The 23,525-nt window shown below is 43.6% G+C and overlaps 1 protein-coding gene and 1 pseudogene across 1 annotated transcript; one reads left to right on the plus strand and one right to left on the minus strand.

Annotated features, from left to right (window-relative positions):
• Positions 1 to 87: 87 nt before the first annotated feature.
• LOC108926763 (deoxyribonuclease-2-alpha-like) lies at positions 88 to 6,905 on the plus strand. Its single transcript, XM_018739688.2, has 8 exons — positions 88 to 294; positions 559 to 689; positions 922 to 1,090; positions 2,265 to 2,358; positions 2,958 to 3,122; positions 3,771 to 4,007; positions 5,000 to 5,355; positions 5,745 to 6,905. Exons 2-7 carry the CDS (start codon positions 562 to 564, stop codon positions 5,341 to 5,343), a joined length of 1,137 nt encoding a protein of 378 aa, XP_018595204.2. The 5' UTR covers positions 88 to 294; positions 559 to 561; the 3' UTR covers positions 5,344 to 5,355; positions 5,745 to 6,905.
• Positions 6,906 to 10,496: 3,591 nt separating this feature from the next.
• Positions 10,497 to 23,130, minus strand: LOC114912569 (ral guanine nucleotide dissociation stimulator-like 2; annotated as a pseudogene).
• Between the last annotated feature and the right edge of the window lie 395 nt (positions 23,131 to 23,525).

Here is a 23,525-nt window from a genome sequence, read left to right on the forward strand (position 1 = left end):
GGCTGAAGGACACTTGTGAAATCAAATGGAGACTAGTTTCGAGCTAGCGAAGGAGGACAGACACGAAGCGCTTCGCGGTGTCCCCGAGAACCTGGTGTGAGGCTCCAGGCTCCTCCCCACCGCTAAGCGACGCGCTGCGTTCCGGCTGCGCGCGGGGAGGTTCCGCCGGGGGCACGCGCTCGCTCTCGAGCCAAAGACGACGCTTAGACGGTGAGCTCGGCGGACGGAGACGCGAACGCACGCGTAGCGCGATCCTTCACAGCCCGCACGACAAATCAGATATTTTATACGCCGGTAAGTGACACGCAGCCCGGCTGCGCAGTTAGACGTTGTTGTCGACGCATATGATGATTCCCTAAGAAGCGTAAAGAGAAAAGTTTCGCGCTGCAAAACCGCCGCAGAGCTGCTGCAGCTGAGCTTGGGCTCGTACCTCAGTCAGTCAGTACTTGAACTACACCGCACCTGCGTGTCACTTACTCTATGTGAAAGAATTGTTGATTATATATATATATATATATGTACTCCAACTCTGTTCGATTTCACTTTTTCTGCCATCAGGCCATGCTGTGGTTCATGACCCCCCTTGCCCTTGTGCTCCTGCTGCTGGGAGTCCTGCGTGCTCCACCTGGAGGGTCCGCCGCCTTGCCCGGCATCTCCTGCTACAGCGACCACGGGGACCCCACCGACTGGTCAGGCTCTTGCACTCAGAATCTGTGCCTTTCTTTTCCGCTGCCCTCAGCGTTTCTGTTTCCGCTCAACGCCACTGTGTCGCTCGTGCGATCTGCTGTCACATGCCATGCCATGGAAGTGACTCGGTGCCTTGCTCTTGGCTGCTGCCGGGGCCACGCGGGGCCCCTGCGTCACCGATGCTTCGCTGCAGCTCCGGGCAAGAATGTCACGTGCTGTTTCGCTGTGCCGCAGGTTCCACCTGTACAAACTGCCCCGCCTCGCTCACCAGCTCCGCGGCGATGGGCTCCAGTACCTGCTGATGGGCCCCGGGAGCGAGGGGTGGGCGCCGGGGGCCGTGGAGGTCAACGACAGCGCGGGAGCTCTGGGCCGGACTGTGGGGCAGCTGTACCAGCAGCGGGAGGTGGGACTGCTGCTCCATGTCCCATCGGACACGCTGCTTTACATTGACAGTACATTTATTCATTCCCCATGGAGCAAGGTCACTGTCTTAAATTGGTGCAGTAAAAATTGTCCAACTGTGTCACTCACTGGGTAGGTAATTGTGGAGCATAACATTGTAAGTCACTTAGGAGAAAAGCATTAGCTCAATAAGTGCAAGAAAACAAAGTTATACATCTGCATTGTGAATTACTGAGATTTTTTCACTTTTCTCCAAAGTGACTCAGCATATAAAGCTACTTAGAATGAATTACCCATTTATGCTGCTGGGTAACTTTACTAGAGCAATTTAGGGTAAGTACCTAGCTCAGGGGTACTATAGCTGGAGGGGGGATTTGAACCTGCAACATTTGGGTCTAAAGGCAGCTGCTCTATTCACTGTTCTGCCCTTTGTAACTTCTGTAAGTGTAGTACATTTTTGTATTTGTCTAGAAAAAAGAGGATTCAATCACAAAAAACTGCTTCCTACTGCCATCATTTTTATTTATACATTAAGTTAGACTAAATTCAATAGAAGAAATTGTTTACAAGATTTTTTTGTAGTTATGGACAATTAGTTCACAAAAGCAGTTCATGTTTCAGCATTATGATTTTCATTTACCTGTTTTTTTCCCCAAATAGTATTTGTTTCTGCATATTTGGGGCTTTGAATGAAATAGGGAAAAAGACCTTTTGAAAAAGGAACTGTGAAATTGTGTGGTTTTGGTTTTATACTGCAGTATGCTGAGTAAGAATAGTTGGTGAAATTGCTGTGTCTTATGCTTCTTACCAGACATGTGGATATGGACTCTGTTTTACAAAATCCACCACACTCTTAAATCCTAAACAAATTTTAAATTTCTTGTATTGTCATTTCCTGTTAGTTCATTTTAAGTGTTATGCGATACATGCCTAAAAATGACATTCTTTATCTCTGAATTATAGTGTTTTTTTTTTTGGGGTAAACCAGACTGGAAATTGCCATTTCAGAAGTGTGTTCTTGCTTACTGCTAAAATACTGCCGTAACCAAAAACACACTTCATGAAAACGTTGAAAGGCTGTTTAATAACTTCTTAGGCAAAAGTGTGCGTTTTGAATTGTTTGTAATTAATTAGCTAAATTTCAGCTTATAAATGTGCGTGTTTTTCATTGTTAGGCTGATGAGATTGCATATATCCTTTACAATGACCAGAAGCCTAAGGAGGAGGGTTCAGGTTTTGCTGTGCAGCATGAAAAAGGTCACACCAAAGGTATGATGGAGCCTTCCCTTTCTCTCAAGGGTATCTCTTACTCTTTCATACTCCAGATGTATGCTTTTGTTTATTTGCACTTATTACTTACCCAGTTGTACACTTAAGCAATTAAAGATAATTACCATGCTCAATGGTCCTACAGCTGGAGGTGGGGTTCAAACCTGTGACCTTCAGCTGCAGCAGCAGCAGCTCTAGCCTTTCTGCTACAGGCTGCTCCCATTTAGATGTATCTCTTAATTGGCAAACAGAAATATTTGTTTTTCTATGCATCTTGTAATTTGGTAGTCCACCATCTGTTGATAGTAATACTCTATATTGTATCTTTTCAAAAAAAAACAATTACGTTTAGTTTTACCCTGTAAATTTACTAGACCTTGAATAGCCAAAATGCTCAATAGCTACACCTTGTGGTGGAAATTTGTTATTGACATTTTAAACCTGCAATAGAAATATTTCATTAATAGACAGTTAAAAATACCAGTGGAATCAGTGTCATAAAAGATAAATGGTTTTACATTCATTCTGAAATTTTAAATGTGTTTACATATGAAATATATGTAACAGTTCACCATCTCTTTCTCTTGTGCATTCCATAGGTGTTGTTTTGTTGGATAAGACTCAGGGTTTCTGGTTGGTCCACAGTACACCTCATTTTCCACCTCCTAAGGACGAAGGCGAATTTGCGTATCCCAGCACCGGGGAGAAAAATGGACAAAACTTTCTCTGTGTCACTTACCCGCTGGAGAGATTCCAAACCATTGGTAAGGATGTACCTCGACATTAATAGGGGTATAAAGATGACATTAAAAATGTCTAATGAGCTGTATCTGTCTTCCTCATTGTGTACGTTCCTTTATTGTTCTTCTGAAATGGATGAATAATAATAAATATTGTGATTTTATGTTAATAAGACTTTTACTGTCTGTAATTATTTTTTGTATACTGTCTCTTTAACATTAGCAGCAGCCTACATAACTGGCTCCATTGCCATAGTAACCATCAAAAGACCCCTTTCAATAACTGCTTTTTCTATTGTAAGTGTGCAGTGATGTCTCAGAGTGTGTTTGTGTTATATGAGGCAGATGCTTAATGTAAATGGTATGATAATTCCTCAGTAACTGAACCCAAGGGTACGTTCTCTGTGTGATGCTCTGAAACGATCAAACCAGTGACTTGTAAGAGGTAAGAGACTGTTTTGGGTACCACGCTAGTGAATCATGTGGGCTGCTTTATCAGCTCATTTACACACTTGTTTACCGCTCCAGAGTCTGGGAGAGCATGCGCACGTTCAACTGCCGAACCAGTGTTTGATCACTTACTGCCGTATACGTACTCATAAGGTGTGTGAACATGAAGTGAGTTCTGCGGTGCTTTGTGTTAATGCGGTTCCCTTGATGTGTGTGTTACAGGTGAGCAGCTGAGCATCAATGAGCCGCTCATCTACGACTGCAGCGTGCCAGATTCTATGGCCTCTTCCCTGCCTTCACTTGCTGCTCTCTGTGGGAAGAGCTGGAGCGAGGGGTCAAATGCGAGCCTGCCTCTCTCCGACCCCCTCTCTCTGGTTCCATCCAATCGCAGCGTGGAGCTCGCCTCCTTGGCGGGTACCGCCTTCGTCAGCTTTGCGAAGGGCTCGTCTTTCGAGAACGGTGAGTGCTACGATGTACGTGCGATCCTCTCATGGCGCAAAGTTCGTTTCGAAATATACAGTTTTGAAGTGGAAATAATCACAGCCGAAAAAAAGAAAGCTGATTAAACGTAAAAAAAGAAGGCCGCGGATTTTCAGACATTCTGTACTTTTTCTGAAGGCAGTTGTTCAGTTATTTGAGGGTTTGGGCATAGATCAATGGCAGTGTTTAATTTTTTTCACCAGAAATGAAAGCATGCAACCTTGGAAGTGTTTGCAGCTGATGGTAATTTGTCTTTTTGCTGTAAGTAGTACAGTGACTCCTCAAGCTGCAAACACAAATGGGAAAAGACGTCTGTTCATAGCGTGCATAATTCCATTCGCTTTTGACTCCTACCTCACAGTTAATAAAAGCTTAATTATACAGACATGCTTTAGTTTATTCATGGGTTCCATTCTGGAAAAAAAAAATGTCAGATATAGCTTTAATTAAAAACCTTGGCAAGACTTTTATTGTAATCATTTTATTGACTTCAAGATAGATTAAAATTTGAAAATCTCTGAAAAATATCTTCACAGCCTCTTTTTAGTGCTGATCGTTGCTCGATATATCCCATAAACACATGCAACGTTCATCATCTTGTTAATGGCTCAAACGGAGAACACCGTATGGTAGATGAGGTACAAACACTGGGGCGGTGAGCTGAATAGTGTTCAGTCCTACAGCCCAAATTTATATCGATGCTTTTTACTCGCATCTGTTCTCTCAGCAGGTTAATACAGGTCACATTCTCTCTGCTAAGTTTCAGTCTTTTCCAACATAAATTTTAGAAAATGCAATAGGAAAAAAAAAAACAAAAAATCTTCAGAAAATCGTAGTCTCATAAAATTGGTCGTAACAAAAGCAGGTGCTGAAAAAATGTATTTTCATAAGTTTGTCGACATGTTTTTTTTTTTTTTCAATGGCTCTTCACTGATCCACATTGACTCCAGATACTTCTCCCCTCTTTCCAGACCTCTACCACTCCTGGGTGGCCCCAGCTCTGCAGTCCGATCTGTTGGTTCAGTTCTGGCACGAGTCCGCTGGAGTCCTGCCCTCAGACTGCTCCCAGAACTGGGAGGTCCTCAACGTGAAGACCATCTCCCTCGGATCAGCTGACGAATTCAGCACCACCAAAGACCACTCGAAGTGGGCTGTTGGCACAGAGGATGCAAGTGGGAGCTGGATATGTGTGGGCGACATTAACCGGAATGAGGCGGAGGAGAAGCGGGGGGGTGGCACTGTGTGTCACAGTAACAGCGCTGTGTGGAAGGCCTACAGGACCGCAGTGGTGGAATACTACCCCTGTGAGGGGTGACGAGGCGGGAGGGTAAGACCTGCATCAATTGACGTGTTGAGAGTCATATTTTTATCATATTTAAATACAAGTGTTAAGCATTTATGATAGTTAAGATAAAATATTTTCATTGATAGCCCTTGAATGTGGGACCTAGCAATTTATTAGAAATAGCATCTGGGGAACAGACTACAATCAGTTCTTAGTTCCAGCAGTTTTTTTAATCTTGGAGTTTTTAAAATGACTAACATAAACATAAAGTTACGGACATTTCCTCCTCTGGGATGTAAAGTATATTTGTATATGTTGTAAGGTGTATGTAAAGAAACGAACCCGTAGATCACATTTTTAACGTGTTGTGATTTTTTTTTTTTTTTTTTTTTAAAAAAAAAAAAAAAAAAAAAAAACATTTTTCAATACAGGAAATCCAAGGAACTTCATGTAAAGCATTTGCACGGTGAGAGGAGCCAAGTCAAAATAATGTTTGGTAATTAAATAGATTTCCTTACTAACTTTATTCCCACCCTTTTCATATACTAATAACAGCTCTTTTGTAAGAGGGAAAACAGCAGCACACTAATTCTGCATAAATATCCACACACGTGTTATCCTTCTAATGATATACTAACTTTTCAGATGTCATTATCAAAGATGACCATCACACGTGTTCATAGTTTGTAAGATATATTCGGGGTTAAAATTAGTTTTTCATGACTGTGCACTCTGTGAGTGGTGTACAGATGTTTCCAGCGTTGTCTAATACAACCCAAGGATAAACACAAATTTAAATTGAAAGGTTGCAGTACTTTGTTTCAGATGCTAATGTGTGCATTGTGTACAGATATCTGGGTTTAGCTAAATGGTACTGGGGTAAAAAATACTGTGCTCATTATGGATATGGCAAAATGGAGGTGAGGTGCTAACTGTCATTTAAAACCTTATAAATTGTTTTGTGTACTGTATTGTTCATTTTCAAGGTGCTGAAATTTAAAAATATTTAACCATGGCTTTTCACATTGTGGTCTCCACTGTTCTCATTTTATTACATTGACAACAAATGTATGGAAAGGTTATGGAAACTTCAGTAAATGAGATGTAAATAGTATCGGATGAGGTTTTTCATTAAAACAACAGTACGTTTTAATGAGGTAAGAGATTAACTTTGTCCACTGAGCTGTATAACGCTGTTAACGCCGAGCAACGGTTGAATGAGCTTCCACGCAATGTCAGGTGTGCTGGCGGTCTACTGGATTTTTTTTTACCGGCTTTTAAATATTCATCTGTTCACATGGCATCTTGGAACTGTTCTGTTGCTTTTTTTTTTTTTCCCCCCCCCATTTCTTTTTTAGTATCTCACCGTGTTCATAACCCTTACTTCTGTGTCCCGACTTCACTATTTTAAAATGTTGTTCTTGTCCTGTTTAACTTTCTTTTATTAAATTATTGTTCTAGTCCAGTTCTGATTGGGTAGGAATTGCTACAAGAAAATACACGTTTCATCCTGGATTATCATCATCTCATTGTTATCTTATTAAACCTTGCAGAAACTAACCCAACTCTGCAGTTTGTCTTGGGGGACAAAGGTCTCCACTACATAATAATAATAATAATAATAATTTGTAGCGGTTAGGAGTGAATGGTGAAAAGTAATCACATTTTATCAATAATAAAGCAAAACTCACCTTTTTAACTGAGCTCATTTAAATGTGTGCATGAAAAATATAAGCAGGTCTGTTCAGAGAGAAGGCCAAAAGAACTGAAAGATTTTCACAGATTTTCATTCTTGCTAAATCCCCACCTGCTGTGAAAGTGTCCCGCTTGCACTGCCGTGTCATTCACGTCAGCTGTTGCAGTGCTGTGAAAACTGACCGCAGTGCTGCACCGGAGCTTTTCGTTACTTACACATAGAAAATTCCAGAAAGGCTGACCCGCCCCCCCGGTAAGGTGACATTATGTGGCTTACATACATATTGTGAAGTACTTCCTCCAAATGAAGGCTTTCTTTGGCCTACAAAAATGCTGGTTATTTATAAGATATGAGCAGACGTGTTTGAAACGCTGAATTTTGTTTCAAATGGCAACCCATCCATACAGTGGATGGAATTTTGTCACACTAGTTCGTTTAACCAGTTTCAAGTAAGACTATGTCCAGAAAATAGAATGACTTAGTCACTGTATTTTCATTCCATGTCATTCAGTGACCTTTATGCGTATTTTATCCGGTTTTTATTAACTGCATGGTTTCATAATGGCTACACTTGCAATAATGTTTTTTTTTGGACTCCAAACAACCCTTGTTGCCTGGTTGATTTTGTGAGATAAGAACTGTCACTTGCAAAGCAATGTTTGTGTAGTGTGTTGTACTGCATATGCTATAAGAATTCTTTCTCGACATCTCTTTAGAATTAAATATACACCCTACTGATTATACTGTATGTAAACAAGTTTGTTCTGAGTCTAACTCACCCCCCCCCCCCCCCAAGGTGATGTCAGCTTTGGCAAAATAATAAGCACACTTTATCATTGCACAGCTGTGGTGAGAAAAATACAAAAAAAATCAATGCAACATTATTATTCAGGACGTTAACTACCCTGTAGGATTAGAATATAGAAAATATATGATGTACAAAACACTAAGTGGAAAACACATATATAGTTTTCTTATTTTTAACTGCTTGCAATGATCATAATATTGTAACTGATGATGTACACTGAAAATCATCCATCAGTCCAATTTCAATAACAATGTTAATGTTCTGAGCATGACCCAGGTGATTCGGAAAACATTGGGTGCAAGGCCGAGGGGGGGTACACCCTGGGTGGGACGCCAGTCCATTGCAGGGTAGCCACACACACAGTCACTCACACATACACACACTATTCAGAGTCACTAATTCACCTGAGCTGCATGACTTTAGACTGTGGGAGGAAACAGGAGCACCTGGAGGAAACCCACACAGTGAAATGTACAGAGACTGAAAAAATCTCTAGTTCGACAGTAGTCGTTCACTCACTCACTTTCCTTATCCGCTTATCCAAGTCAGGGTTGCAGTGGTCTGGAGTCTGTCCCAGAAGCATGAGGTACAAGGCTAAAAAGGATACACTATGGAGGGGACTGCAATCCATCACAGGGTAGCTCATCAGTATTTATGTAATACAGGTCTTCTTCCTCTTAGTACTTGAAATCTTTTAAACTCTCACTTGACTATTTCATGCATCCAAGTACATATCTCCTTAGATAATTCACTGTGATGAAGCACATCAGGATTTTGTAGTGAAACAAATCAGGCCAACATATTATGCACATATAACCTGACACTGTAATGTATTTTTAAATACACAAAGTCAAAATGCAATGCAGAAATATGAAAAAGGTTATTTATTACTCAACATATCTAACAGGTAGTGCAGAAGTGTCTACAAAGACATGGTACAAACACAGCCAGCGGAATCCATAAACGGCATGGCTAGGGTTTGCCAGGCAATATGCGCAATCTTGAGCATATTTTCATGGCATTAAGCAAAGGCAAACAAGTTTTAGGAGATTCCTAATAAAGAAAAACAGCAAAAGAAGTAAAACTCAATAATCTCAGACCATGTTGCCACCGGAGGGTGTCCCCGCTCTGGTTTCTACACAACCATCAGAGGGATGTTGGCTAACTGTCCAAGTGCCGAACGCTCTGGGTTTCTCAGATGTGAAGTACAGTTAGACCAAGAATTCTAGCAATCCGTATCATCTACCACACTGTACATTATGTTTATCGGTGCGTATTTGCCACGGGTACAGTTTACCGTAGCATATTACACCTCCCGCTCGGAAAATGAGCCGAACTGTAACACCAGGGCCGGGCCTCAAATCCGCACACCGCGGCTGCCTAAGCGTACGGACTTCATCAGCGCGGCACCGGGTGGGATCGGAGCTCACAACAGGTGGTCCGACAGCCACGTTCGACACATGCCGATTTTACCTCGGTCGCACTCATCGAGTTACTTCATTAGCAAGAGCCGGCTCACGTTGCAGCTCTACTCTCCACCGCAATGTTCTCGAGAGCTCGGTGCGAACAGCTGACCCTTAAACTCCAATTTGAGCAGTAGTGTTTTTCTGTTCGATCAAGAAGAGGAGCTCCTCTTTCACAGTGTTTCAGTCAAGCATCGGCCTATTAGAAAAAGTATTTCTTGAGGTTTGATAAATATAAAAGGAGTAGCACAGCTGTTCTGGGTGAACTGTAGAGTCATGGATGGTGTAAAGGGTCATCAGAAGTGTTGTAACTGTCCATATTTATTCACGTTTGGGACATAGAGCACTGATTCTAACGTGAGCATATACTGTAATTCTTACTACATTTGCATTAGTTTGGCACTTTTCTTCAGAGAAACTTAAAACTATTTACCCATTTATACAGGCCGCTATTTTTTCTTCTTTTACTGAAGCAATTTAGGGTAAACACCTTGCTCAAGGGTACTACAGCTGGAGAGAGATTCAAATTTGCAATCTCTGGGCCCAAAGGCATGAGCTCTAACCCCTACACTACCGGCGAATACATTTTCATAGACCACATTAACTAAATACAGTGCAGTATGTCAGTAAATACAGGCAGTTAAAATAACCTTTTTGTTATACAGACCCTATACATTTTAATATGAAGCATGGTGCTGTGTGAATTTTACTTGGAGTTAATGAATGAGAGATGACAAAACAAAGATCACCTGAAAGCACTGGAAAAATGTTGCGTAATTGAAATTTTGCATCTTGTATCCGTTTTGTTAGCTTAGCCCACATTTTAATGTCCCACAAAAAGCATTATGACACTGCGCAAATACAATGGACAATATTGACCTTCTCATTAGTGAGTACTCTTGGTCCTTTTGGTTCCAATGCACGTTATTCCATTTCGTCCCTAAAACTATAAATACCAAAGGTTTCTTGACAAACATACCCCTTGCAGATAACCTCATATGTTACAGCGGACAGTATCTCCAAGATGCCTAAAAATCTGTTTGGAAACTTTGATGGGAATGTAAACAAATTTTAGCATCAACAAATCCTAATAAACATTCATTATATTCAGATAAATACTCAGATAGACGTGAAAATTTCTGTAAAAATAATAGTGTATTGCAAAGTACCAAAAATAAAGTGTACATTTTATTTCTTGGAATATGCTTTTTTTTTTTTTTTTCTTCTTTTTTCTTTTAACAAGAACTTCACTCATTGTCAGCCTGTGCCAGGCTTGCAGAGCTGTGAATGTCAGTTCTCTTGCTGTCATTCTCTGTCACCTCATCATACCAGTGAAACTGTGCAACAGCCACTAATGAACACTTTCCACCCAAAAGCGATGCTGCTGCTGCTGCTGCTGCTGCTGCTGCTGGAAAACCGGCCAGCAGGCACCCAATTTAATACACTCATAGCAGATTTTTTAATCGCAAAGCCGATACCAAAAAAAACAGTTGCCTACGAAACATCGCGACATCTACATTTACCTCTGAAGGTCTTTTTTTCAAGTGTGAAACGCTAATATCTGCCTGAGATGTGGAACATGAAACCTGATCCAAGGGTCTGGTGAATGAGCCTAAAATTTATGACTAAAAATAAACTTGGAGCGATTATGAAAGTTCCCCTATGAGGTAGACAGAGAATTCCTTTAGTAAGGTACAGCTTCATATAGGGCGTGGTGTTTTTGTGGTGTTTCACTCATTCCTTTCTGGGTTTACACTTGCATAGTATGTAAACTGAGGCCACGGCTGTACATGAGAATTGTTTCCCACCGCTGGGGTTATAGTCTCACGTAAGTCATTAAGGTCACTTAATGTGCTGAACATATAACGGGAAACCAGCGTCCTCGATAGTGTCATATTGGGCCATTCGTGAAGCCTTTGATTTGAAACAGCTTCCCGGCCACAAGAATCATACTTGACGGGAGGACCGGAGACGTTTTTTTTTTTTAAACTAATCCACGGCAAAACCACCCACTCGCACCGTAAGTAGCCACGTTCACTACTTGCTGGTTACATTCCTGGAGTGAGTCTACTAGCTGCGATTCCAGATGGCCTGAACGCCCTAGGTGAGGAAGGCAAGTCAAAACAGAGTCTTGACGAGACTCCGCCCCTTCGCTTTGATTCTCGGGAAGGTGGCGCTGGTCTCCGTGCCGACCGCGTGCGGGCCGGCGGGTGTGCTCGTCCCCTGCCTTCTCAACAGGAAGTCGACGCTGGATGAGCTCATAGCGTAGAAGACGTTTCCCGCAGCGGGTATTTTCAGTTCTGACGGGAAGAAAGACCTATTTCATTATGTGTCATAGTCTGTGAACAGCTGCTGGAGTTGAAAAGTTCCCTTCGCTAGCGCACAAATTACAGTGTATATTAACCTGAAATACTGTTATCAGGAAAACGATTTATTCCCTATTATAAATTTAGGCATTTGAAGCGGACCGACTGTGCCATGCTTTATCTACGCTATTTTTCTTATTTCTCCTGTTAATGAGCTCTTTCATCTGAAGAAATCACAGAAGTACAATTTTACAGAATTATATAGCAGGGAATGGCACGAAAGCGCTCGATATCACTTTCTTTGATATCATTTGGATATTTGGTGTACATCTTGAGCAGACTTCTCCGTGATTCTGCACCACCTTTTACCTGTAAGAGACCCATTTTCGGCTCTGCGTTCCAAAACGAGAAAGACTGCCGTAGCCGTACCTTTTCCGCCGGGCAGCAGCTGGATGAGCTCGCATCTGGGCGCCTCCTTTGGGTCCTGATTGTGCTTCTCTAGCGCGTGGCTGATCACAGACGGGGTCTTGTCATTGCTCGTCACCTGCGAACACAAACAGCAATTGTGTGGGAGTTAAAAGTTTGGATTTTATTTAAATCACACATGGACATTCTGTTTTGCTGTTATTTTAACAATAGGCTACATTCATTTCTCAGCACACGCTGGCTCTGTCGTTCTCTCAATACCATCATTGCAACTTGGTCTCAATTATCCAACGTTCTGCGTCACATGAGTTAGTCCGTGTGCTACATACTGTGTGGGCTGCTTGCTGGAGAAATTATCAAGGACAAGGTAGCTCAACATCTGCAGCGAGAAATTATCGGCTAATTCAGAATAATTTCGGAAATTTAAAGCAATACTGCTTTGTCTTCTCGACAAAGATGCAGCACGAAGTGAGCAGATACATAACTGCAATGAGACGGGCTTAAAGTATAAAATGCAGCTTTGAAAAACTAGTTTCCTAGGAGGGAACTTTTGCTCTGGGATATGAACAAGCGAAGAAAAAGCCATGAATCTAGCCTGTAGTAATGCTAGCGGCAGACATATAGAAACTTGCAATAACGAACAACCTTTTCGTTCCCTTTTGTTTTAGCTACGCAGTGGTATGACTTATCAATAAACCATTTCATACTTTATGATGCACTTCTATTGAGTGGGCAGTTTGTTTCACCTCCAGGTTTTTGACGTTTCCACTGATCCAAACACCTCAGAGCCTGTTTGAGTCGGATAAGGCTACACTAAAAGTACAGGCGTGGCTCACATTTCAGAATTTAATTACTCTGACCATAATCTGTAATGTGTTCAACACGCTTTTTTGTTAATACTTTGTACTCTTTATTTGTCAATGATTTCTGTTAATTTGAGTCAGTACCAGTATACTGCGATACAAATTTCCATCTTGTAAATCCATCCGTATCCTGATGATCCGCATATCTGGCCCGGCTTCCTGGCTTTTACTGGTGGGAGTGTTACCGCAGGAGACGGAGCGTCGGTGCGATTTGACGGTGTCGCTGGCCGGGGTTAGCGAGGCAGGACTGGGGTCGGCAGGCGGGGGCGAGGTGTCAACATCCAGACAGGAGACCGAAGGTGATTTCATGTGCTGAAATATTAGCAGTAATTACAATTGTTAGTATCTTCAATAATAACAGTTTTTACAAAAATTAATTAGGCAGATGTCTGCAGTAACCAAGGAAGAGCTTTATACTTTCATCAATATGAAATATTTGTTAACGGACCACTGTATTTAGAATAGCAATAAAAAAAGCACTGAAATGTACCTACTTTTGCAAGTTTAGACAGTAGGTGGTTCATAGGTGAGGGGAAATCAAAGACGCTTTCGTTCTCAAGAGCTGAACTAGCCACTGAAGACAAAATACTGAAAAGAACAGGGAATTAAGAGATTCAGGCAACAGCTTAGAGCTTTTTTATTCTTAGACTTACACAAGTTCTTCTTTGACTTACCGTGGCTTACACCAGAACACATTCCTATCAACATTACACTTTATTTGTAAGCAAAACAAAGCGGCGGTGAAAAGTTCCGCATCAACAAAACGTACAACTGAAAATCTTTTTTTTTTTTTTAAATACCGTCATAACTGAGTGTTAGTCAGTGATATTCAAGAATATTAGTGACCAAAGTTGCTGACCAGTGACTAGATTATCTATATAAAGCCCTAAAATCAAACCCTGGGAGAACAGAATATGTTCAGGTTTTGATTCAGTTTGAACCCTTTTGACATTTACTGTAGAAACCTTAAATGACCCAGTGTAACGGAGGTGGTTGGCTGATCTAAATTGACGATCCCACACACACACACACACACACACACACACACAAGCAAGGCACATCTTACATAACTAGGGAAAGCCCCTTCTAAAGAGCACGACATGAGCACCGCACCTGCATATCCGTACTGTACAGTTTTACTCAATGCCTCCGCGATCCGAGCGCGAGAAGCACACATATGTCTGCTCGCGCGCTTTATCTATGTGTGTTCAGCTGCGCGTGCGCTACGAGCGCGTGTGCTATCTGTGGCGCTCCATCTTGCCACACTCACGCCAGGGCTGCCTGCTTTGTTTGTTAAACATGCTGCTTGGCTCGCCCTCTCGCACACGCGCGGCCCTGGTCCCTCGCTGAGCATATTGCACGCTGGCGTTACCCAGACAGAAAGACACCGAGGCTCGTACAGGAAACCCATCTGTGTGCTGTCAGTATCCGCCTGTTCTTTTTTTTTTAATTCTTTTCAAGTAATTCTCTATCATGTATTCTTGCGCTTTGTAGTTCGGAAGATGTTTTTCAGATTATTTTTCCGTTAAGATCAAAACAGGAAAACAATGAAGACAAGAAGGCTATGGGTAACTGTAGGGAAATCGACAGAGGAAAGATGCAAATTTCTATGAGGGCAACAGTGTCTCGAAACCACAGGAAACATTTGCGACAGAACTACGAGCAACATCACATATTGTTGGGCCACTTGCCATTTTTTTTTTTTTTTTCGAGGCAACGCAAAGCTGAGCACTGTAAAATTGGGGAACTTCCACGTATAGATGAAGAAAAAAATGAATAAATAAAAAAAAAAACCTTACTCTCCGCATTGTGTGATGACAACTGTGGGGTTCAAGGCTCGACCAGGGTTCGGTTCCGTAGCTGCCTCGATCTGATTGGACAGCCTGTAACTGAAACGACCACACTGGCTCCGTGACACTAGTAATGTCACGCTCATGATGCTCTTAAATGAGACATTAACTTTAAAAAAGAAGTGCCACGTTTCTGCACTTTTATTCTTGCGAAAGCAAAAACAATGTAGTCTAAACTAGTATAAAGATGTGGTCTAAACCCTTTATCCCTTTGTGAGGGTATTAATATAGAATACACAACATAACTGTCTGTACAAACTATCTTGCATACCTCTCTTCCTCATTTAGAGTTGGGACACTATGGTACCACTCCAGAAATTCCTCATCGCGGAAGAACGAGCAGTTTTTACATGTGGACTGTAGATGTTTTATTTGGGATAATACTTCAAATTCCTGAGAAGAAAAGGAAGCGGCATTATTGCACAGACTAAGCAGCTACGCAAAGTAAAACTGTAGTAGAACAAAACACGGCAGAGTACAGAGGACGGCATCACGGTTACACAAGTGCATTTGAGAGGAAAGAGGCTTTTGCTGCAACTCAATACGAGTCTTGTTATGTGGTATTTTTTAGGAAATACATACGCGTCTTCGTTTGTCAAAGTTGATATATCCATTCTGAAAGAGAGAGAAGTTTTTTTTAATTGCAGGCACAGTCTCCATCAACAGTGGCTGTGGTAACTCAGAGTGCAAGAAAAGCACTCAGAGGTACACTAACCTCCAGGTTGTCCTTGACTGCAGTGTCGAGCATGGTGAGGTCCGTGAGGAAGATACCCAGGTATGGTACAGTGCCCCGGGTTACAGACTTAGAAGGGCGGGAAAAAAAAAGCAGTTAAAATTACGACTTATTTCAATCTAGTTATCAGCAATCCCCTTGGAAGCAGATATTTCTGAACTGATATCATGCATTGGTTGAAATATCATTTTCTTACCCCAGTTCTCCTCCTGTTGTTCACCTTGGTATCCACATTGACAGGGGATTGCTGAAAGGCAAGAAAACCATTTTACCCAACCAACCACACCCATTAAACCACTGAGCTGAAAAGTTTAACCTTTCCACAGAGCATTTAACATTCCAGTACCTTTTCAAATAACTGGTCATTATTTTCCATGTATTCTGAGTATTTTTATTCAACTTCATTTGTGCGTTACGATCGCCGATTACAAAAATGTATTTCTGTCCATGTAAATGTGTTCTGTGGATCAGCTCTGTTCACTATCATCAGGTTTATTACTAAACGTCATACTCTTCTTCATATTGCTCAAAGTTGTTTTATTAGTTCAACACCTAGATGTCAAGGCACCCTTTTCACAATGATTTTAATAACACAAAGAGACACAGCAGAGAAAGGAGAGGCTGTAATCCAAAGTATAACTCAGAACATTACAGTCCAAAATCTCTAATTTATAATATAGAATGCTACAGTATGTAGTTAGTACTCTAGAGTTCAATATAGAATACTTGTGGCCTGTAACCTCAGGAAATGTGTTGCACAGTCAGCTATCTTCCCTGTAAAGGACGTTCTCTAGTTAAAGGTCAGGAAATTTAAGACAATTGTTAATGGTCTCAATGCCCCCGTTTCTATCCGACCATCTTTTTCTAAGCCAGGTCGACTAAGAATTCTGAATTATTCTGAATTAAAGACCCCGCAACATATTTAATGTGTACTGTATCTATTAATCCATTCATAATGCAGATATTTATACTGCAAATTTTAATCTCTGTAGCTGGACATCAGTGTTATAATGTTTGCGACAATGATCTTTCCTAGAAAAATTTTAAAAAACCAACCACTAAGAAGCTGGTATCTTTAGGGAGGAGAGAACAATAACAACCTATTGATTCAACAGAATTTATGTTCTGGGCTGCCTTCAGTTTTTAAGGCCTGGGTACAATGTCATTGTCACTGAACTCACCTCTTTGAGCAATTCCCTGCACTGGGAATAGTTGTCCTTCTCAGAAAAAAATGTCTGAGAGCTCTTCGTACCTCTTCACCGCCTCCCTGTCAACGTGGGATACAAAGGAAGGGAATTCATCATCGAGTCCACATTTCCATAAAAGAAGATGCTTTGCTTTGGAGAAAGTGTCTGCGAATGAATAAATGTAATGGGAAAAAAATGCTTTTTTGCATATTTCAAAGAGCTCATGCACTATTGAAGCGGCTGACAAATTCCATTTTAAAAATGCTTGTTTGTGCATATTCTCATTTTCGGTATCTTTGTATTTGGGAACAGTTCTGACTGGTCCTTCTGATCTGCTGCACAATGGTATTCAACGAACTGTATTCTCTAATCTGACGGAACACTGAACTAATTCCGTCTTCTCGATACACATCTCGCGCAAAACACACAGACCTGTCCGTCTCCACCCAAGTCTTCCTCAGTCGGTGAAGAGGGTTGCTTTGCAAGGCAGACACAATAGCGTAGAGAGAAGAGAAGTTCTTCCTCCTATGGCACTCCTACAAAGCAATGAGGACTGCAGTGAGACATTCAGCGAGAGCACGTGAAAGGGGCTACTCTGGAACTACACACTGGGGATGCGTGACCGTCTGTCTTTGAGACATTAAGTAAACACGGATAAAATACGAGAGGTTGTATCCACGCTCTGAGAGGGAGTATTCTCCAGTTTGGAAAACCAAAGCGGTATGCACAAGAAAGACATAGGACTGAAGCTCAGACTAGAGACGTTTAAGGTATGATTCCAATCCAAAAACGTTCCAAGCAACAGGATCACTCGCCTCAGCCACACGGATCCATTTCTCCAGCAGCCGGGCCTTTGCTGGCTCTGCAGGCTCGTATCCCACAGGCAAGAGGCTGTGACGGCATTGGCCAGGCGGTTGAACTGCTTGACTGTGGCCCTGACCGACCAGCACACACCCTCTCGACCCTTCTTGTCCCGCTGGGACCACAGAGAGCCCAAGCAGTGGTAGGGTACCAGACGTACAAATAGTTCCTGAATGGACGACGGACGCTGTGAACAAGCTGGAAGAAGCTGCAGGAAGATCTGAGACATTCTCGTTCCAAGACGAAATGCAATCCCTAAACAAAGTGAACTGTTGCGTCAGCACATGTGAGAACTCTCAGTCACTGAGAGTGTGATCATATTCCATTAGTGTATTTTTCTCACTCACTGTCTCTATCATAGTCAGCTGTTCGGCGATCAGCTCTGCCGGGAAGCCCAAAATGTTGGTGGCATCAAACTTGGACGTCTGAGTAGCCGTTGGAGAAATCAAGGAGGTCACGCTGTCTGCGACACAAGAATACTCAGTATTATGTTAGTGATAAATGTAATTTACACATACAGTACTGCAGAGTCTTATTTATAATAAAATCTGGAAATGAGTAAATTCCTGGGAAAGGAGCATATCTTCAGTCATATAAGCAATGTATGCAAAACAATTTAACATCAACGTGCATAACAAGAGTAATAATTATTAGAGAGCGGTCAGTATGACTGGGTGGGCAGCCAGTTGACCGTGAACATTTAGCAGTTTCCTCCTGTAGAGTCACATGTGCCTTCTGCTTTTCAGCCCTCTTCTTTATGCATATTGATCTGTGGTTGGCTACTGAATCCAATTGATATTACTATTGCTGTAGGTTACATGTCATGTTTCTTCGTAAGTGCAGCCACTCGGGTGATGCAAATGTTTAAAAAAAAAAAAAATTGCGATTAGGAATTGTCAGTTATCCGAATGAACCTTTACGCAGCGACTTGTGTGATGTACATTGGTTCACATGCTGGAGAGTAACAAATTAACTGCTTTAGAATCACACGTTCGCATCCAGGTCTCTCCTTCTGTTGACGTAATGCGCTCATATTTTTCTGCGAGGTGTATGTCGCTCTGGAGAAAAGTGTCTGCAAAATTAGATATACGTAGGTATGTATGCGTATATGTCCGGAGCCACTTGTCCCAAGCAGGGTCACGGCGAACCGGAGCCTAACCCGGCACACAGGACACAAGGCTGGAGGGGGAGGGGACATACCAAGGATGGGACACCAGTCCATCACAAGGCACCCCAAGCAGGACTCGAACCCCAGACCCACCAGAGAATAGGCACAGACCAAATCTACTGCGCCACTGCACCATCACACCCTCATCTTCTCATAATTAACACATGTAAATGTTAAGTTTGCATTTGTTTTTCTGTCAAGACACAGCGCAGCTGGACGTGACGCCGATGAAGCCAGCGCCAACACAACTCCGGTCTCGTACCTGTGGGTGAGTCGGACAGCAGCGTTCTTTCGCTGAGTTCTTCCGCGATTTCAACAATCTCTTCTTCACCTCGGAACCAGAGAGTTCAGCGGGGAGGAGCGGGACGAGTCGAAGGATGGGGTCGGGATCCCCAAGCGACAAGAAGTCCTCTTTGTACTCGTCGAGCCACGTGGCGAAGACCGCGCACGACCGCCCTGGAAAGTTGGAAAGGTGGGAACGTACGCGCTCAGCATGACGTTCGGGATGCGTCCGCGGTGCGCATTCACAAGATGTCAAACCATTTGTTAACAGCGCACGCTTGACTAATACCGTAAAACAAACCGACCACAGTTAGTGTTCGTTAACAGATCATTTTTAACACACGCAGCGTGTTTTCGTGGCTTCCGAATCTCGGAGGAGGTTAGCGGTAACTTTTCGGCCGTAAGCCCGGGGTTCGACCGCTCGTCCCTACGAAGCGCGCGTTGGGATACGTGTAAATTCGCGCCGAGAGGGCGACGCGCTTCGCCCTTTGCTTTTGTACGCCGAATAACGAAGGGCTCGACGTTGCTCAGGGACTCACTTGTTAAAGGCCGTCCTGTTCGGACTGGCTTTATTTCCCCCCGGCGGGCTCTGCAGTCTACAGAAAGAGAGAGAGACAATGGGGAATGCAGCGTTGCAGTTCCAAAGTCTATTTTAAACAAGACAGTGCGAGGTCGAAGCGGGAAAGAGGGATAACACAATACTATCTCTTTGCCGCACTCTTCCTCCTTCCTCGCTCTTTCTGCTTCCGCCCTCGTCCTCGGAGGACAATGGCTTTGTTTGTATGCTTTCGGACCGGCTTCGCTTCTCTTATCTCTCTCGAACCTGTCGGTCAGGATGTCCAGCACCCTCCGGGCGGTGGTGAAGGAGCGATAGGTGGCCAGGAAGACGGAGACGAACGAGCCGTCGCCGACGGAGAAGGAGCGGAGCAGGTGAAGGACCAGCTTCTCCTCGGTGCCCGCTTTGACACACTGGCTGCGTGAGCCATGGAGCGGCGGAGTTCGCTGAGGGCAAAGAGGGAGAGGGTTGCAGGAAGGCTTTTACACTCTTTATTATTTATTTATTTATTTATTTTTTTAATAGAGGACGATGCTGAATTTCAGATTAAGCTGTTGCGGTCTCACACACATATATACACACATATATAAATGTTTATATATATTTTTAAAAAAAACTACAAGGAATTATTTATGGATACTTGGATAAAGTTTTATGCAGCTACTCATGCGATGCACATCGATTCATATGGCGGTAAGAAACAAACTAACTGTATTTAAGAATCACGCGTTGGCATCTAGGCGTCTCTTCCTGCCAACGTAACGCGCACGTTGTATTTTCTACGACATGTACGTCGCTTTGGATAAAAGCGTCCGCTAAATGAATAACGGGGTAAATGTAAACGTAACGCAGCATGTGATGTCATTAGTGTCACCGCAGTTTAACAGAACTGGTTTAAGGTGTGTACAAACTGCACAGGTACCGGTAAGAAATAACCGTGGTACGCCGATTTAGTCTCACCCTGAACGGATGGGAGTTCCGGAGGATGGTCGAACCACTACTGTGTAGATCACCCCATCCTCTTCCTCCTCTGACCTGAGGACTGGATGAGCCAGAGAAAGAAAGAAAGAAAGAAAAACTGTAATGCTGACACAGAGCAAACAGCCACAATTACACAAAGATTATCAGCACTATAGGAGAGAGGACTTCATCAGGGAATATACACAGTTTCACACACACACACACACACACACACACACACATTTTCTGAACCGCTTGTCCCATACAGGGTCACAGGGAGCCAGAGCCTAACCCGGCAACATAGGGCATAGGGGGAGGAGACACACCCAGACAGGACGCCAGTCCATCACAAGGCACCCCAAGCGGGACTCGAACCCCAGACCCACCGGAGAGCAGGACCCGGTCCAACCTGCTGCGCCACCACACCCCAGGGTGCCACAGTTTCAAAGCAAGCTTAAATATTTATAAATAGTGTATTTTTTGCACATGTCAGATTGAACTCATCACCACACCCACTTCCCTTTTATCTGTTTAAATAGAAACTTTGCCAGAAACTTTTTGACCAATGTCTATTTATGCATACAGTGGTACTTCAGTGGGAGGGGGGCGCGGTGGTGCAGCGGGTTGGACTGGGTCCTGCTCTCTAGTGGGTCTGGGGTTCGAGTCCCGCTTGGGGTGCCTTGCGACGGACTGGCGTCCCATCCTGGGTGTGTCCCCTCCCCTCCAGCCTTACGCCCTGTGTTACCGGGTTAGGCTCCGGTTCCCCCGCGACCCCGTATGGGACAAGCGGTTCAGAAAGTGTGTGTGTGTGTGGTACTTCAGTGCTAAAATCTCCTTTACATCATAGGTGCAAATCCCATCAACATTCATGTAAGTCTCCATATTTTTACGTGAACCAGGAGACTATTCAGTATCGTGCTTTACATTTCCACCACTGACTTACCATGTTAAGCTACATAGAATGATTTATCCAATAGCAGGGTAGTTTTTACTGGAACAATTCAGGGCAAGTACCCTGCTCAAGGGTACTACAGCAGCAGGTGGGATTCAAACCTAAGTCCTTGGAGACTAAAGCATCAGCTCGAACCTGCTGAAGGTTAGATAGTTTGACACGTTTACACGTGTGCGTATTGTAAGCACGTGTGGGTCATACCAGGTCTAACGGGCAGTACCACGTTGTCTTCATGGATGAAGAATCCACCTGGGAAACACACAGAAAAAAAGAGTTGCGATGTTGTCGAACCGCATCTGAAACGGTTTCAGGGCACACTGTCTGAACAACATAAATTGAAAAAACGCTACCCAGGCATGACAGGATCTCTTAAAGCCACACTGTGCTCTCCAACTACGATCGCCCTGCCAAGATCTCTTTCTTCATACAATACCGATGAGCAGAGGAGATAGGTGCTTACTCTGATGGAACCCATAACCTGCCGTCGGGGGGGGGGGGGCTCCCGAAAGCCCAGACCGCATCACTCACGACACCGTAACATGGCTGTTACACTTCCACTGCTGCACAACTCCTCATCAGAGCAGGAAAAACGTCATCCGAAAACGGCACTGTTTCCATCATCATTTACGCATTTTAAGTTAATTCTTATGACTGAATTTGCTTATGCGACGAGCAGTATGACAATAAAATCTCTCTAATGCTGTATTATACTCAACCTTCTTACGGAGCTGAAACCGGTCTCAGCCACGCAGCGGTAAATGAAAATCTTAAAGTAACGTTGATATAATTACGACTTTTATATACATCATAAAACTGCCATACTGCTTATGTTGTTATTAACAAACTAAAAATCTTCGTTATCAGTCCTTCTAGTGACAAAACGATATCTTCTGTACTATATGATCGCGGCAAAATCAACGTAAAAAATATCTTTGCGAAATCCGTGACGTTCGTCGTCCTCGCGTACCATAATTTCGCTGCAACGTTACCAAGATGCACAAGCGCCGCGTCACAAGGGCTTCGTCCATCGTCAAACCCGCCGTAGCTGTTATGAGCATCGCTGCGAAACGGTCCATCGCGTTCCCAACGAGCTAACTTCTGATGCGGCCAGAACGCTTAACGCCTCAGTTCCCCGCACCCTCGGCTCCGCCTTGCGCTTCCGCGGCACCAGTAACGCGCCTTCGGTCCCCCGGCCTCTTAGAAGCATTTCATTTTCAATCTCTGCAACATTTACTGTCCACGGCATTTAAATTATAGGGAGTGTACTGCAGCGTTCCACGTGAACGACTGCGGCAACCTACGTTATTTTAATTATTGCAATTTTTGAACACTTTATGTGTGAATACTTTACTCTCTCTAGGCCCAGGATGTTTAGGATTCCACCGTGAGTCGCGGGGTGAACTCCGGTAAAACGGAGGGTAAGCAGGTGACCCACCCCCTTTCCGCCGTACACTCAGAGACTTGGCGGCTTCGCTTCTTCAACGCCGTGCCAGTCGCCGACGTCGCTGTTCGGACTGCCGATAACGCGCCGGCCTTCGCGGCTCCGGCGCGCGCTAAAGTCGATAGCAAAACGAGAGCTACCTTTCGCTCGGCAAGTCCGGCAGTCGCGGAGCTGCCGGATCCTTGGCAAAGTGTCGGGGCAAATACCGTGTTTCCCATTTGCCGCTCATCTGCTTGCTTTGAGACACATTGTCCCTCTGCTTCATGTCATCTGCCTCTGGGTCTTTGTGCTGGTTTTCGGGCCCAGTCTTTCTTACACACACACACGCACACACACACACACACACACACACACACCTGAAGACAGTCTGTGAACTTGATCTTGTGTTTGCGTCACCCGGTCACACCCATCCTGCACACATGCCCCACACTGGCTCCAGCTACTGGAGAACAAGGCTGCATTTCAGAGATCTCTCTCCACTCGCTCTCTCTCTCCCTCTCCTTCCTCTCTCTCTCTCTCTCTCTCTCCTCTCTCTCTCTTTCTCTCCTTTTTCTCTCTCTCTCTCTCTCCTCCCCCTCTCCTTCCTCTCTCTCTCTCCTCTCTCTCTCCTCTCTCTCTTTCTCTCCTTTTTCTCTCTCTCTCTCCCCCCTCTCCTTTCTC

The sequence above is a fragment of the Scleropages formosus genome, chromosome 18 (assembly GCF_900964775.1).
Source record: "Scleropages formosus chromosome 18, fSclFor1.1, whole genome shotgun sequence".
Lineage (NCBI taxonomy): Eukaryota > Metazoa > Chordata > Actinopteri > Osteoglossiformes > Osteoglossidae > Scleropages > Scleropages formosus.